Source organism: Phyllopteryx taeniolatus, chromosome 1, assembly GCF_024500385.1.
Source record: "Phyllopteryx taeniolatus isolate TA_2022b chromosome 1, UOR_Ptae_1.2, whole genome shotgun sequence".
NCBI classification, from domain to species: domain Eukaryota; kingdom Metazoa; phylum Chordata; class Actinopteri; order Syngnathiformes; family Syngnathidae; genus Phyllopteryx; species Phyllopteryx taeniolatus.
Genome location: NC_084502.1, coordinates 8,588,557 through 8,605,296, shown reverse-complemented (window position 1 = coordinate 8,605,296; position 16,740 = coordinate 8,588,557). Strand labels below are relative to the sequence as shown.

The 16,740-nt window shown below is 44.4% G+C and overlaps 1 protein-coding gene across 2 annotated transcripts in view; it reads left to right on the top strand.

Moving 5' to 3' along the window:
- The window catches only part of samd11 (sterile alpha motif domain containing 11), a 58,330-nt gene that overhangs the window by 26,233 nt on the left and 15,357 nt on the right, over positions 1-16,740 (top strand). For both annotated transcript variants that reach the window (XM_061768624.1, XM_061768634.1), the window contains exons 5-6: positions 6,670-6,762; positions 11,638-11,802. In XM_061768624.1, the coding sequence (XP_061624608.1) occupies positions 6,670-6,762; positions 11,638-11,802 (258 nt within the window). The remainder of the gene's footprint in view (positions 1-6,669; positions 6,763-11,637; positions 11,803-16,740) is intronic.

Here is a 16,740-nt window from a genome sequence, read left to right as displayed (position 1 = left end):
CTTGGCAACTTTACACTGAACTGTGGAAAAGGAGCATTAAAGTGTGCACAAACGAAAACAGGAAGTAGATGAGGCAAAAGAGAAGCGTAGAGAAAGCTCACAGCAGAGAGACGCTGTGGTGGAAGAAACATTTGGAATTGGTGAGACGGGAAAGAGAGATGAATGAGTGTGGCGGCGGCATCGGGGGAGAGCTGGCGGCAGCTATGGTGGCGGACAGCGCCGCCTGTGTGTGTGTGTGTGTGTGCGTGCGTGCGCGTGCGCGCGCAGGGAGGAAAGGAGGTCGTCTCTGTGCCGGAGTAGGCCGTTAATTAAATCTGAGGGACAGACAGGAAGGCTGCCTCCCGCCTTCTCTTCTCCTTTCTATCCCTCCCTCCTTCCTTCCCTCGTTCACGCTCTCGCTCCCCAGCCGGCGGCTATTCAGAGGGTCTGTGAGCGGCGATGGGGGGATGCGGGGATGAAGGAAGGGAAAGGGGGGGGGGGGGAAGGGAGGAGCACGGGCGTCGATGCTGAGAGTCTGGCGGCCTGTGGAGATTGTAAACTGTGGCGCTGTGGTCAGACCGGAGACTCGAACAGGCAGATAAGGTGTTTTGGATCTCCTCCTCCTCCTCTCCCTCCACGCAGACTCCCACAGGCAGTTACAACTTGTTGGCGTGTCTGTGTTTGTGCGTTTAAATGTGTGCATCTTCCCCAGTGTGGGTTTGAGTGCCTGTTTTGTTTTTTGACTCACATGTAAATCTGGAACACAGCCTGTTTTAGGAAAAGGATTTGTTTTTCTCGGTCTGATCCTGAGTGCAAGTTGCCTTTGAAGTATTACCATCGATTTATTATGTGATACACTGTAAAGGGTTATTTGCAACAAAGCAAACTCCAGGATTTCTCATCCTATATCGAGACAAGGGCGTGTGGGTGGTAAATAGTTTAAAATGGGCTTCAAAGAGATGGCTCTATGAGTTAAAACAATCTCACTGTTGAGGGATTTGCTTAAAAGAACAAGCTCATTGTGTCTGTTTTCGACATGACCTTGTGGTGATTTAAAAAAAAAAAAAAAAGATTTTCTGTAGCACATAAGGTCAAGGGTGAGCTATCGCCTATCCCAGATGACATTAGGCCAGAGACTGGCCTATATATATATACACACATATATATATATATATATACCCATTTTTACTTTTTATTGTTTAGTTTGGTTAAAATTCTCAACAGAATTATGTGAGGATGCTTTTAAAAATGCCACAACCCTAATAACCTTTCTTTTGGTATGGTTATTAATATGCAGTAGTGTTGCCGAGCAACAGGTGCTGTAAGACGCACATGATTAAAATGTGAACAGTCACCTCGAGATTCAACAAACAACACCGATACATGTTTATTTAAGTTTTTTGTTTTGTTTTGTTTTGTTTTGTTTTGTTTTGTTTTGTTTAGAATCTGCGGCAAGGTGGATGACTGGTTAGAGCGTCTGCCTCACAGTTCTGAGGACCAGGGTTCAATCCCCGGCCCCGCCTGTGTGGAGTTTGCATATTCTCCCCGTGCCCGGGTGGTTTTTCTCCGGGTACTCCGGTTTCCTCCCACATCCCAAAAACATGCATGAATTGGAGACTCTAAATTGCCCGTAGGTGTGAATGTGAGTGCAAATGTTTGTTTGTTTGTATGTGCCCTGTGATTGGCTGGCAACCAGTTCGGGGTGTACCCCGCCTCCAGCCCGATGATAGCTGGGATGGGCTCCAGCACCCCCGCGACCCTGGTGAGGAGAACCGGCTCAGAAAATGGATGGATGGATGGATGGATGTTTAGAATCGAAACGTTACCTTCAGGATTAAAAACATCTGTTTTAAAAATATGTGTCATGTCCTTGTCATTTGCATTTTACAAGCACCGTGTTCTGCAAATTGTGTGGGACCACTTAAAATCTGAGAATAATTGAATGTAGCTACCAACCAAGATCAAATAATTACTCGTTAACGGCTTCTTCGGTGTTTATCACAGTGTTTCGCGAATCTAAATGAGCTACGTTACGGCTTCTGGCAACTTCTTAAACACATGCAGCCACCTGTGCACCAGATGACTGAGCAGTTAGTGACACATTTTGTCCTCATGCGGCCCATAATTCTTCTTGAGCTCCACTTCTCTTAATTTCCTCCGTCCCTCGCCGAATAAAAGAGCAGGACAAACAGACGAGCAGGAGCGCCCGACTGTATCGCTGTGTGTACTTTGTGCACGTTGGCAGCGATGCATCGTCCCTCGGCACGAGCCCAAGCGCCCCCATGTCGGCCCCGTCTCCATCAACCGCCCCACCCCCTCGCCCAGCTGCATCGGCCCGTGAGCCAATCAATGGCGGGGCTTTCAGGGCTGGCGGAGGCCCCAGCGCATGGAAGGGGGGGATCAATAAGTTATTAGCACCATTCTGTCAGCTGTAATGTGGAGATTGATTGGGGGGCTGCGGCTGGCGGCCCACCCCGCGTCCCCGCCTGTCACCCCGCCTTTCCACACGCAGCCCCACCACCCACCTCCCCCTTGCCGGCCTGATAAAGATGACAGATTAACGGAGTAAGAGAGGAATTAAGGAGCCTGGCTGTCTGAGCTGTCACCACGCTCCCTGCGATAGAGAGAGGAGGGAGGAGAGGAAATCGGACTAGAGACAGAGAGAGGGAGAGAGCGAGGAATGCTGCCTTGCTTGACGGTTCGCCCTCATGGTGTCACATGAAAGGATGGTTTAGAACCCGCTGTTTTCCTCTCTGTATTTATCTGCTGGAGGGAGGTCTGTTTTTCCTCCCAGTTGGGTGAATTGCATGTATACAGGAGGTGAACTTGTAAGGTTGGCATCTCATGTTGCTGATGGACGTTACATGGCAGAAGATTCAATTCAAATTTTTTTGTATAGCGCCAGATCGCAAGTTATTCAATGGTCTTACGGAGCCTTGGACCATTCTCTCCTTTGCGTTGAAATTCAGATGGCCGTCGTGCGGTTTGCGGCGGTAAACGCCGACGTGATGGTTTGCATTTCCAGCGCACGGCGTCTTGGCAGAATGGCTGCGTCAGCATAAACAGTGGCCCATCGTCGCAGAGTGACACCGTGTAACCTGCCAATAATTTCAAGGCAGTAAACAAAGGACAACAATGGAGGACATCCAGTGTATTGTGTTCCTTCTTCTTGGCACGGAGGTGTTCATCACAAATGGAAGACAAGCTTTGTTTTAGAAAAGATGCGTTTTGGATTCTGCCTGTTACTGCTGTAGTCACACAAAAGTGAGCATTATTTGTCGACCGGTAGATGGTTTAGTTACCGTGCACTTATGATAGGTACAACAACAGGGGTGCCAAAACCTTTGGTAAGTGTGTACCCTTGCGACCTTTGACAATGGAAACATTCAATAAAAAAAACAATTCTAAACTGTACTAAACAAATCCAACACGTGCAATCACTTTGGCGACACTGGTAGGGGCAAAACTAGACATTTTGAGCAGATCCATGTTGGGGGCCATTACTGTAATACTGCCACACTGTCATATCTATTGATGGGCAATAATAACGGTGATAAACGTACTCGTGTTGTTTGCTACATCCCACATCGCCACTTTAAAAAATTTAAATCAGAGCACAGATGATCAAATAAAAATAAGCACCCCCCACTATAGTGCACAACATAACATAACAAGCACGTGATCGGAAAGAGCCCCGGGTAGCAAACTTGACTATAAGCACCCTTAGTTAGTAAACGGCTTGCACAGATGCTAGCACAGCTCAGGGCTGGGCATTAAAAGGGAGCATCTAAGAAGCCCCATTTAATTGGCTTTAAAAAGCTTGCCGCCCTCAAATCTCTGGCCCTCGGGCACCCGCTCTGGAGACGGCGTGTCTTTAGTGAGGTCAGCTCCAAAGACGACTCAAGTCTGTGTGTTTGATCGTGAGCGTCTCCGGGCGTGGGTGGAAGCGTGCTCTGTGCATTTTTGAAGGTAGAAAGGAAGCTTGAGCTAATAGGGATTGTCGCTACTCCTGGATTAGGAAGTGTAGGTTTTTCGAAGGGACAAGATGGGAAAATAAGAACATAAGGATCGTAAATGATTAAAAAAAAAATATGGATCGTTGAGAAAGATCTTCTGTGTGTGTGTGTTTATATCTATCCTTGTTCATTAGCATCTTCCTCCATCCAATGTTTTTTTTTTTTTTTTTTTTACGGTGGTGATGCTTGTGGATCTCCTCAACAACATCAAACAGGGAATTAAAAAGAGGAGTTGTTGTTTTGTTCATGTTTTTTTCAAAAGTTCCACATACAGATGTTATGAAAACAAGCTGCAAAAATGCCTGAAGGCTCTGTTATTTGCATTCCATGCCAGTATCATGTGCTTGTATTTCCGGTATCCAAAAGCGTATTTTTAATACTCTACTTGTCATATATTTGGGTTGAGAATTTGAGTCATGGAAGTAATGTGTCCCCGCTGGTCACAATCAGTAATGCATTACAAAAATAATGACATTGAATGATGAAATGAAATTACTATTATTAAACCCCTTACAATGCATTTTAACCTTGTGAGGTCCGGACGACGTCTTTTCTCTTGACACGTCCGCTTATTGGACATGTGTAACGCTGCCCGCTGACGTTTTGAAATCATCCGCGATTTGAGTCTGCCTGTACGCGATTTGGAATTCAAATGAATTCACAACACTGTACGGGCTAAACTGTGCCATCATTGGGACTATAACCCCTAACTAATTTTTTGATCAGTCAGAAGCCTGGAGAAGGTCATTTCTGTAAATATGAATATGGCCTGAAGTGAAGTATTGAAAATTAACAAAACAAAGTAGATTGCTGTCTTTTTCGTCTACCGGCATACAAAAAAAACTTCAGGTTGTTGGCAGTTTTCCAAAAACACACTTTGATATCAAGCCAAAACTCATAGCAAAATACAAGTGTTTGTTTGGACGGGGCCTGAGCGCGTGACAGAAGTCTGCAAACGCTTACAAACTGTTGCTGTTGTTTTTGTTATTCATTGTTTTTCATGCAAAAATGATAAGAATATGCCATGTTAAAGATGAGACAGAGCCGCCTTTCTCTTTGCCGGAAAAAAACCAAAATGCTCCTCCCTGTCCCTAAAAATACCCTCAGAGCAGTGAAGACAAGGCAGGAAAAGGACGAAACAGAGGAAACAGTTGCTGCTGTGGTTTGTCTGACAGCGTCTGAGAGAAACCCGAGGTGCGCCAGATAAAAACAGACAGAAAGAGAGATGACAAACGTCTTTTCCGTTTCTGCAACGCGGTCTGCATCTCCTCCCTCCGTGATTAGGCCCGTATTGATTTGAGGTGTGTTTGAGGGGGTGGCGGTGTGACGACGGGGCTGGATGGAAGGGAGGGATGAGAGGGGAGGAGATGGCGAGGAGGAGGATGAGGAGGAGGCAGCAGTAGGGGGTGCTGTAATTGTGCACAAGATGAGGAAGGGCGAGGAAACGTGTTTGTTCATGGGAGGAATTCAGGTATAGAGAGGTGTTTTTAATGAGGAATTGGAATTCGTGCTGGGCAAAAACAAACATATGGGCATAAAGTAGGCTGAAAGGAATTTAAATAGTTTCTCGCAGGCATGTCCAAACTACAGTATTTCTTCCAAAGGCCGCACACATAAAAATCAAAGCATGCAATGGCAAGCTTTACATTCTTTTAACACAGTAAAAGAAATCTATAATTGTAGGTAAAGATAAGTGAAGCAATAATAAATTGCTTTTGTTTATATAAAAACACCCAAGCGATGACGCAAAAAGTCAAGGATTTTTCACGATTTTTGTGGGGCCAGCAACCGTATATCCCACGACAACAGATCCACTGAGATTGTACTGAGCTGCAGCAAGAATTACATATCCGGCAGAAGAGCAATCGGTACTAAATTGACCTTGCAGAAAGTAGAGCAAACAATCACAATTTGGAGGAGCATCTTAATGAATGATGTGTGGCAAAAAAAAAAAACTAGGGACGTGAGAGATGAGTACAAATTTCTGTTTCTTCTCTTCTTCTGCCTTGTCACCCAATGTAGTATAAGTAGTACAATACAGTAAAATGACACGGGGTGTGTCGATTGAAAACCTTAATGTATGCCGCAGCCCCCTAAAAAAACGGATGGTGGGCCGCTAAAAAATGGACGGCAGGCCGCAGATGGCTCCCAGGCCATAGTTTGGACACCACTAGCCACTATTCAATCACAGTCTTTTAGGCCAACATCTGGAAAAAGAGGAGAAAAACAAGCATAGAGATTGGAAGATGCGTATTAAGACCTCAGGACTGTCTGTCAGAAGAGACGTTGGCAAGATGCCGAGACAGAACCCTCGTCCTGTTGTCATATTGTACATGCTGCACACACGCACATGCATGCACAGAGACACACATACACATCTCCGCACACACTGTGAGTGAGTGAGTGAGTGAGTGGGTGAGTCGTGCAGATCTATCCAATGTCATCCGAGGCGATTCAGGCCCCCTCTCATCTCTGACAGAAAATGCACAACTCAAGACGCCTGTGGCTTGCTTCAATAGCTTTTTCTCTCCATCTATTACTTTTTTGGGGGTGTTCTTTAACTCTTTTAACTTGCATCCAAACTAATTTCCCAACAATCATCCGTTCAGGTATACAAATAGTAGTACGGCCATGGTTTCCATCCATTTACCCACTGCTCTTCGTGTGTTTGCAGATGACCTTCTAGGCAAGAGGAGAAGCTTCTCTCCCAACAGCAGCAGCAACTCTCCCTCAGACGATAAGAAGTCACGGAGCGTCTCCCCCAAAGGTAAGAGCAAGTATTGAATTTATCAGAGGTGGAGGACTTGACTCCAGTCAGACTGGAGTCTGCAATTTTAGGACTAGTAACTCGCTCGGCTAAAACTTAGAAAAGACTCGGTTTGACTTTGATCTGGTATTCAAACTCGACTTGACTGACTTGAACTACATGACCTGACACAAGTCGTAATGCGTATCGTCAAACATTTTAAACAGTATTTCATTTCAAAGTACTTTTTTTTTTTTTTTACAACCCACTGCATGCAATGATGTGTAGTGCAGAGGCCACAGAAACATGTAAAGTAAGCCTACTCCATTACGGAAGAAGCTCCGAAGATCATTACCGTATTTTCACGACCATAAGGCGCCCCGTATTAAAAGGCGCAGGCTCAGTTACGGGGTCTATTTCTGTATTTAACACGTGCACAAGACGCACCGTATTATTGGGTGCAGGCATGGTAAAACATACGCTAGCTTAAAACATACGGTAGCATGCGTGCACGCTAAAACATACGCTAGCATGCAGTCAAAAACGTTCTTTTTTTGATCAATCCTCATCCACAAAGCCATCAAAAAAAAAAAAAGCAAAAAGGAAAAAGCACATTTTTAATTCCGTCTTGCTGTATCAACTTGAACAACCTTTACTCTCTTCCTTTTTTACTTACTGGTAAATAATTGGGCATGAAATAATTGTTTTTATTTCTACACATAGTTACTAGACGGCAAATCCTCATATCACACTTTTTTCACAACATGGTACAAGTACTGTACAATGAAAAATCATGGATTAACAGGAATACCTTTGGCGATAGTGCAGAAATCCGGTCACCTTCGTCTATTATTCATATTTCTCTTATGTGGCGTGAAACTGGGCGCCCGACGCAGCCAACAGGCTTTTCCCTCTCGGCTCCTGCAGAAAACTTCCGGATTGATGCATTATAGAGCAGGTAAAACCACATACTTACTTACCATACATCCAAGCCCATCCCTGCAAATCCTGAAAATCAGCAACATGCATACAGTACAGGCACGCACACATGGACCAAGGTTTTTTTTTTTTTGTTTTTTTTTTGGTAGGAGTACACTTTCAGTACTCCTACAGTGCTATGTAGGAGTACTGAAAGTGTACTCCTATGTAGGAGTACACTTTCAGTACTCCTATGTAGGAGTACACTTTCAGTACTCCTACATAGCACTTACTTTTAGGGTCCATCTCAACCTCTGAAAGATGCATGTGTGTGTGTGTGTGTGTGTGTGTGTGTGTGTGTGCGCGCGTGTGTGTGTGCGTGTGACAGAGAGAGAGAGAGTGTGTGAGAGAGAGAGTGTGTGAGAGAGAGAGAGAAGTGCATGTTCCTTTACCTGTGTGCTTATATGTGTGTGCAATATCGACGTGTTTTTTAACCTAATTTTTACCACACAAGTGAACATTGCTAAAATTCCTAAATGACTCCAACTGCCAATGTTTGGCAAGATTAAACCACACAAAAACAGTTATTTTTAACACAATTTACCAATTTGGTCAATTATGTTTGGAATAATTTGTTCCAGAGCCCAAACTGTCACCCTGATAAAAATGAGTTGGTTAATATTTTATCAATATCTATTGCTTTACAAGAAGTTAAATAGAAGTTAACCAGTCAAAAACGTTCTTCAAAGGTGCCATATTTTACCAAACCAACATCTTATAATATTTAAGATGTAATGTTGGCCCTATGGTCCCTCAGTAAACGTGAAATATGAATTAAAATCGTCCACTCATTCCTGAATTCGTTTTTCTGCCGAGAAGCCTGAAATCAGGTCATTTGAATTTCTTGAGCTACATCACTAGCAAAGATCTCCACCTCCCTCTCCGCTCCTGAGCCAGTGCTTTTGTCCACATTGCAATTGGGGCTGAGAAAAGAAAATCGAATAACTCGGCCTCGTCGACTCACATGCATGCATCAAATTTTTGCCTCAAAGCTCCGCCTAAAACGGTTGAACGTTAGCGTGCTCATCGCGATTGCGAACCGTTTAGCATTTAGCCTTTTGCTGTCTCAAATTCTGTACACCATATTTATACCATAGACTCAGCACCAACATATGCAGTTTAAGTATTGAAGTCCATGCCTCATAAATAGAATAAAATGCATGTAAGTAGGAAGAAATAAAAAAAATTAAAATCATGGATTAACAGGAATACCTTTGGCGATAGTGCAGAAATCCGGTCACCTTCGTCTATTATTCATATTTCTCTTATGTGGCGTGAAACTGGGCGCCTGACGCAGCCAACAGGCTTTTCCCTCTCGGCTCCTGCAGAAAACGTCCCGATTGATGCATTATAGAGCAGGTAAAACCACATACTTACTTACCATACATCCAAGCCCATCCCTGCAAATCCTGTACATCAGCAACATGCATACGGTACAGGCACACACACATGGAGCCAGTTTTTTTTTTTTTTTTTTTTTTTTTTTAGGATAAACTTTTGATTAGTGATGATAAAATATAGGAAAGAATGACCTTAACAGGAGCTTTGTCTGGTGACACTTTCAGTACTCCTACATAGCACTTACTTTTAGCGTCCACCGCAGCCTCTGCAAGATGCATATGTGTGTGTCTGTGTGTGTGTGTGTGTGTATGCGTGTGCGTGCGTATATGTGTGTGACAGAGAGAGAGAGCGAGAGAGTGAGAGAGAGAGAGAGAGAGAGAGAGAGCGAGTAGTGCATGTTCATTTACCTGTGTGCACAAAAACAGTTATTTTTTCCCATTTTCGATTTTTTTCACACACACCCAAAATTTTGATTATGTAAATTGGGTGACCAGTGCAGAAGATTTGCCCAGGCTTGTCCACTTCTGGATATCTTTTAAAAAAAAAACATTAAAAAAAAAGAGAGAGAGAGAGAATCTAGATGTGATGATAATAATAATAATTACCTCAGTAGGCATATTTTTTATCAATGAAACTTCATTAAAATATGAAGTGAAAGTATTGGCTAAATATAGCAAACATAGGCGCTTGGGCAAATTCAGTCACTGCTCGTGTGGTCATTAGACTGTCTCGCATGGAAATCCTTATAGTACCACCAATTAATTCAAATGTAATATCAGCTATTTAAACACACACACAAAAACCAGAAACACTCACACATACACACACAGAGCGCCCTCCTGCACCCAATGCAAGCGGCCATGTGTATGAATACAAAACCTGTTACTTGAAATATATGTTATGTGATGACAAAAAAAAAAAAAAAATACAAATTCCAACTGGATGTAAGGCAATAAGAGTCAAGAAGCCCATAACCAGGTCAAGAGAAAGCGAAAGCACTGCTAACAAACAAGGTAAACAGATGGCTAACTGGGGCTAATAGATTGCTAATAGATGCTAACAGTGGTTAGCGTTCAGCACAAACACCGAATAGAAGTTATCACTTTTTAAATGGTTAGCGACCTTTGTACGTAGGAAACATTGTGCTACTGTAATGCCAAAATAGGTTGTGGCTACATGTACAGCAATAGTATGTTGAAGCATTTGTGTTCGGCTAACTAGCAAAATGGCCGAGTTGTAGTTAAGGGAAACTGTATTGAGCTTTTGCTCCATCCTTTCGGCTCCACGCTGAGTTGCGTCCGCACCCAAAGCCCGACACTGCACCTGCATGCGATGTGTGGCATCTCCTCCAAGTGAGGCGGCGAAAGAGAATAACCATTGATGAGTAATGAATGTGAAGAAATGGACTGAGAGGAGAGCAGATGGAGGTAGTCGGTGAGATTGGATGCTGCTGTGTAAATGATTTCTGTTGTTCTTTTCTGCACCAAAGTCGTCACCCCCCCCTGCTGTTTACAGAGTGAGAAAACTTTTGACAAGGACAGACTAGTTGCGTGCCTTGAGTACAATGGGTGGATTCGCGGAAGTTAGGCGGTGGAGACAGAGACGCTCTCTTTACTCCCTCCAGCCGCTACCGCTGCTCCTTAGCGCCACTCCTGCTTGCCTGCTCAGGGCCAGGCTCAAGTTTCACTCGCAAGAAGGAAGGTAAAAATAACCCCTTCTTCATCCTGTCTCCCCAACCACCTCCACATACCCCTCCACTCTTACCTTAGATCACATTACTATTGACACAAAGAGGGAGGAGGGAGGTCAAATGGAGCAATGAAATGCAGGGACTGGCAGCGAGATGGATATAATGCACCATCTTCACCATAAACATATGACATGAACATCCTTGGTTTTGTCTCCTTTTGAATCATTCATCTTAACAAATGCTTTTGGACAATGCTATGCTTCAGATCAGTGTTGGGGAAATTCCTTGTCCAAGGTCTATAGATGCATGGTTGAGATGAGATTGCTGACCTCACAAATATTATGGAATGGAGTCAGGCAAGAATTACAGTTGCCATGTTTTCTGGTGGAGCTCTTGCGAATTTCAGGCAAGTGCCCATTCGCTATGAAAATGTTAGAAAACAAAAAACAAAGAAATGAACCACTAGCTTTTAGAAACAGCTTCATCCATATAACCTTGGGACGAATGAGTCATGTGGAAATGTGTCTTCTGAGAGTCATCGTCCAAAAGTCTCTGATTAACCTAACAGCTTCCAAACAATCAACTTCAAGGCTCTTACGTGTGCTATGATATGAACACATCGAACTTTACACATTTCCTTGGTGATGTGGTTTATGTGAACCTCTGACTTGGAGCTGTATAGTGGACGTGAATATTGATGGGAATTCCTGACCGTGGAGAAGAATGCGAGTAAAAGCAGTATGTGAGGCTGTTAAATATATACTGTACAGATTCATTATTCATTATTTGACAGTTAATGACCTTTACTTTTTGAGACAGCACTTGCAATAAGGGCAGTTCGATACTGGTCCACATTGATCACATGTGTCCTCTGCTTCCGTCCCCAGAGACCGCACAGAGCCCAGAGGGGGAAGCAGGTGGCAGCCACAGTCACATGAGCCCTGAGGAGCATTACAGGCGCATGATGTCAGCGCTCAACGAGCATGGATCCTACGAGGAGCAGCAGCAACGCCTCTACCAGCTGGCCAGCAGCATGGGACTGCCTGGACACGGTTAGTCCACACGCTTTATGTTTATATTTGGAATTTTAGGGGGTGGTAAAATAAACAAAACCAAAGTGTCCATCATAGAGATGTGGAGCATGCCACGTGTTCCTTCTGCCACTGAAAAAAAAACAATTCAAATTTTGCCATTGCCCACCCTGTGTCAAGGTGGGACTCACATTGATTTCTGACCACCCTGGCGCTTCGTCATTAACGACACCCGCAAGCGGCGTGCATCAACGCCGCCATTGATCCAGTAACTCTTATTGGCTGGTTGACAAGCCCCTAAATCTCTCATTACCCTTGTGAACCTCCAGTTTGGCCCATTTCTTTTCTAGAAAGATAACACCTACTTATTTAAGTTGAAGGGAACTGCAATTGAAAAAAATAAAAAAATAAGGTGGTTTACCTTGCTGTCCAGCTAGGCATCCGTGTTTGTAAAACATGTACCATTAATGTCCTTCCCGTTCTTTACAAGCTCATGTGTAGGGGCATAAATCCATTCAATGCTCTGCTCAAATTGAAGTTTGAGCTACTTTTATTTTTATTTGATTAGCAATGATGTTGAATTGCTGGCTACAAATCTAAGGGGCAAAGCCTATAAAAGTTTAATTACCTCTTCCTCCGTGTCTTTGAGGAGGCAGAATTCAGAACTTTGTGGGAGCGTTATGGCCCCGAGAGCAGTCTAAACACTGTCGTCCTTTCCCAGCAGTGTTGCTGGTATGAGGCAGATGGTGCAACACTCCCGCTGTTGTTATCCGTGGCAACTTGTGTTTTCATTTCCATTCCATTTTTATGTTACGTTGCACAGAAGTGGCCTTTTTCTGTCGACCAATCCACACACTATTGGGTTCCAACAAGTGGTTGTTCTGGTCTTCCTGGTCACAAAAACATAAACCCTACCAGCTGAATGAGCTGGAGTCGACCTGAGCGGACTCTGGGCAGGAGGAGAGCTGAGATTCGAGCCTCAGACTGTGAGACGGACTGGCAAACCAAATGCTCCACCGCATGTATGCGTGTGTTAAAGATGTATTATTAATCATCTAATTCAAAGTTTTATCCTATGTAAGACTTCTTCTTCCTTTACTGTAAACATATACAATGAAATTACCTATCTGGGGTCTCAGTTTTCCAAAAGAAAGTCAATGCTAATTTGGGAGCAGACACCCCTCAGAAGCGGGACCCAGCGGTGACTGTTTTGTGTCACAAGAGGCCAGCATGAATCTGTTCAGTGAGAACCCCTCGACACTGATCTGGTTTCCAATGAGTGGGGGCCCTAGCGAAGCACCTTCTCTCCCAGCCAGCTTCTCTTTATGCATCCCTCTCAAATCCTGCCTCCCCCTTTCTCCTCTCCCCCTACCTCCAACTCCCCTTTTAGTCTTGGTCTCTGCAGAGCATCCTTTTATGTGTTTGAAGTGTCGGCCGCAGAAAGTGAAAGTGTGTGTGAAACGGGTCTGGGGGTGGGGGTGGGGGTGGCGTGAGGCGGAAGTTTGTTCTTGTGTGTCGTTTTGTAGGTGCAAGGTGTTGTTGTTGTGAGATGCAGGCTCTCTCTGGGCAGATTTTTGTGAGGGTGGAGGCGGGGATTTGGCTTGTAGAAATAGCCAACAGGGCTTTCCTTTGCTCCGTCAAATGATGAAAGCAGCTGTGAGGAAAGAAAAGAAACAACGTTGGGGGTAGAGATCCTGATGAAAGTGAAGGGAGGGATGAACTAGTCATTGTTTTGTCTTGAGTTTACATCTTTTTATCATCACGCCAGACAAATTGACCACTCCAGCTTGTGATTGCTCCAAGTACAATCAGTCAAAATTGTGAAGCGCGACAAATTCTGCATATTTACTTTTGCCTAAGCTTGCCGCATTGTGACAGGATATGCTATTCGCTGCTGTATTCCGCGCTGAGCGGATGGATGTCAGCTTTTCAGTACCTGCCAGTCCACCAAACCCATCACAAGGCCGGCCAAGCTGCATCAGCGCAGCACTCATCTGCATTCTCACAAGCTGAACTGAAAGGATTTAGGCTCAACTCCAGGAATGATGGCGAGTAGACAAATAGGGATGGCACAAAAGAAGGATAACCGATATGGACCCAGTGTAGCGAACTGGGACCTCCCAAAATAACTCACGGAGAGGAAGAAATGTTTGGGATTTGCAGCATTTGTGTTGTTTCACTTTAGTGGAGGGAAAATTGTTGTTATTACATGCAGGTATACATAGAAGATTGACCACAATCCGTTCACTGACTCTGGTTGAACTTCCATTTAGTCAACTTGCAAAACAGGATTTACCGATTTGGTCAATTATGTTTGGAATAATTTGTTCCAGAGCCCAAACTGTCACCCTGATAAAAATGAGTTGGGTAATATTTTATCACTATCTATTGCTTTACAAGCACCGTATAAATAGAAGTTAAGCAGTCAAAAACGTTCTTTAAAGGTGCCATTTTTTACCAAACCAACATCTTATAATATTTAAGATGTAATGTTGGCCCTATGGTCCCTCAGTAAATGTGAAATATGAGTTAAAATCGTCCATGCATTCCTGAGTTCCAGACGTTTTTTATAGTGGCAGCGCTAATTGCTATTTTGTTTTGCATGTAAGTTTTCTCTACTGTGTGTAAGAATATTTTTGAGGAGCCAACGTAGACATCTTCACTCTGTGGTCCATTCTTGTCAAACAGGTGGACTCAAATGTGCAACACCAATCACATACATTCCAAGTCAAAGTTTTATTTACAACAAGCCAAACAAATACAGGCAGTCAAAACCTTCCAAAATAAAAGCACATTCATAACTGACGCAACACTTCTGCGTAGTCGTCCACATGGCTACTGGCGATCGTATTTGACTCTCAAGACACTAAAATGTTTGACAAAAGTACTTGGACGTGCCCAGACTTACCTCATGGTAACTATTTTTCTTTACCTTGTTTTGTGTCTGCTATAAGAGTTTTTGAACATTCTTCCATGCTCCCCACCCTCCCAACTAAAAACTCTATAGCGAAGCAATATTAAATCATCATAATTTCCCTTTCGCTGAGCCACTCATCCAAAATAGCCGGTGTGGCGAACAGCGTTACCACATGCAACTCATAGAGGTCAACGCTTCCACCGTGTCACCCCTGCATCATGCACAACAGACTGTGTGTGCACGCTTTGGGGCTCTGGTTCCCTCTGATCCCCTCTTATCTCCCCCCCCCCCCACCTCCACACACACGTACACACACGCACACAGCCTTGTCTGCCGCCAGCTGAGTCCCCTGTGGCCTGGCGCAGCAAACAGATCGATACACCGGAGCTAGGCCGCATTAATATCTGTCGCTTCACCCCACCCCACCCCCAACGCCGGCGCCCGCTCAGCACACACACGCACACGCCCAGACACGCACGCACACGCCCAGACACACACAATAAGACACACACACACTCGCACAAGGCGGCACTTAAATCACCCAGATACACACAAACACACATAACGCCCATACAGGCGGCGGAAATGGCCCGCTGGCACCTGAGGGATCTGTCTAATTAAAAATGAGGGGGGTAGATATATTGAGGAGCAGAGCGAGAGAGAGGGAGAGAGAGAGAGAGAGAGAACAGGATGGATTTTTCTCTCATTAGAAGCCATGTCTCCTGGTGCGGCCTGGCCTAGCCAATAATGATGAGGTCTCGTCTGAGAGAGAAGCAGGGAAGTTGGGGCAGGAAAGGCGAGGACGGAGATGGAACGAAAGCGAGGGGCAGAGGTCAGGGTTTGGCGGGAGGCGCAAGGCAGGAGGCAGGGAGAGAAGACCGTTGTGGTTGTTGAGAGTTTCTTCATCACTGGTATACAAAATCCATCCATCCATTTTCCATTCTTGTTCAGGGTCACGGAAGAGGCTGAAGTCATCAACAGTCATATACTCCATTCATCCATTTTCTTTACCGCTTCTCCTCACAAGGGGCGCGGGCTGCTGGAGCCTATCCCAGCTATCTTAGGGCGGGAGGCGGGGTACACCCTGAACCGGTCGCCAGCCAATCGCAGGGCACATAGAAACAAACAACTATTTGCACTCACATTCACACCTACGGGCAATTTAGAGTTTTCAATCAACCTACCACGCTTGTTTTTGGGATGTAGGAGGAAATCGGAGGGCCCGGAGAAAACCCACCCATGCACGGGGAGAACATGCAAACTCCACACAGGCGGGGCCGGGATTTGAACCCCGGTCCCCAGAACTGTGAGGCAGATGTGCTAACCAGTCGTCCACCATGCCGCAGTCATGTACTGTACACTACAATTGTGATTAGGGCATTGAGTGAGAATCAGTTCCACAGCAGCAACACAAAGTCAACCATGTGAATGAATGCACTACCAATGGCCCAAAAAGAAAATCATATTTGTTTTTGGAAACATCTAAACTGATCTCCACACAACTTTCTTGTGGAGTGGGGCACAGGGCAAGGAATAACCCCGTAAGGTTTTTGGCATGGACCCGGTTCTATATGCAAATGCAGGAATTCATTTGGAAGATCATTTTTTGGAATCAAATTTCTCAGTGACTAATGTGTGACTTTTAATGGTGTGTCTATGAATGTGTGGTGCTGATGCAAGTCTGGAGTGTTTGGCCTTGGTGGATATCTGTGCTGTACTGTGTGCAATTGTACTTCTACCTCCCTTGCCCCTCCTGAAATGAAAACCTAAAGTCTGTTTATAGCCAATCAAGGCATGATTTTTACTCATGTTAAAACGCTAATTAAAACAAAGCAATTCGTCTCGCCAGAAATTTAATTTGGCACATATTAAGCTATGATAATTTTGGATTTGTTCAAGAAGACGGGCAGTAGCTAGAAGTGAAGTGCCTTTTGTCTATTGTTGTTCTTGTTTTTTATTTATAAAGGAAATGCTCATATTTGTGAGTCTTAGTTTTTACATATTTGTAAATCTTGGGGCAAAGCACTGTAAAGGATTAAATT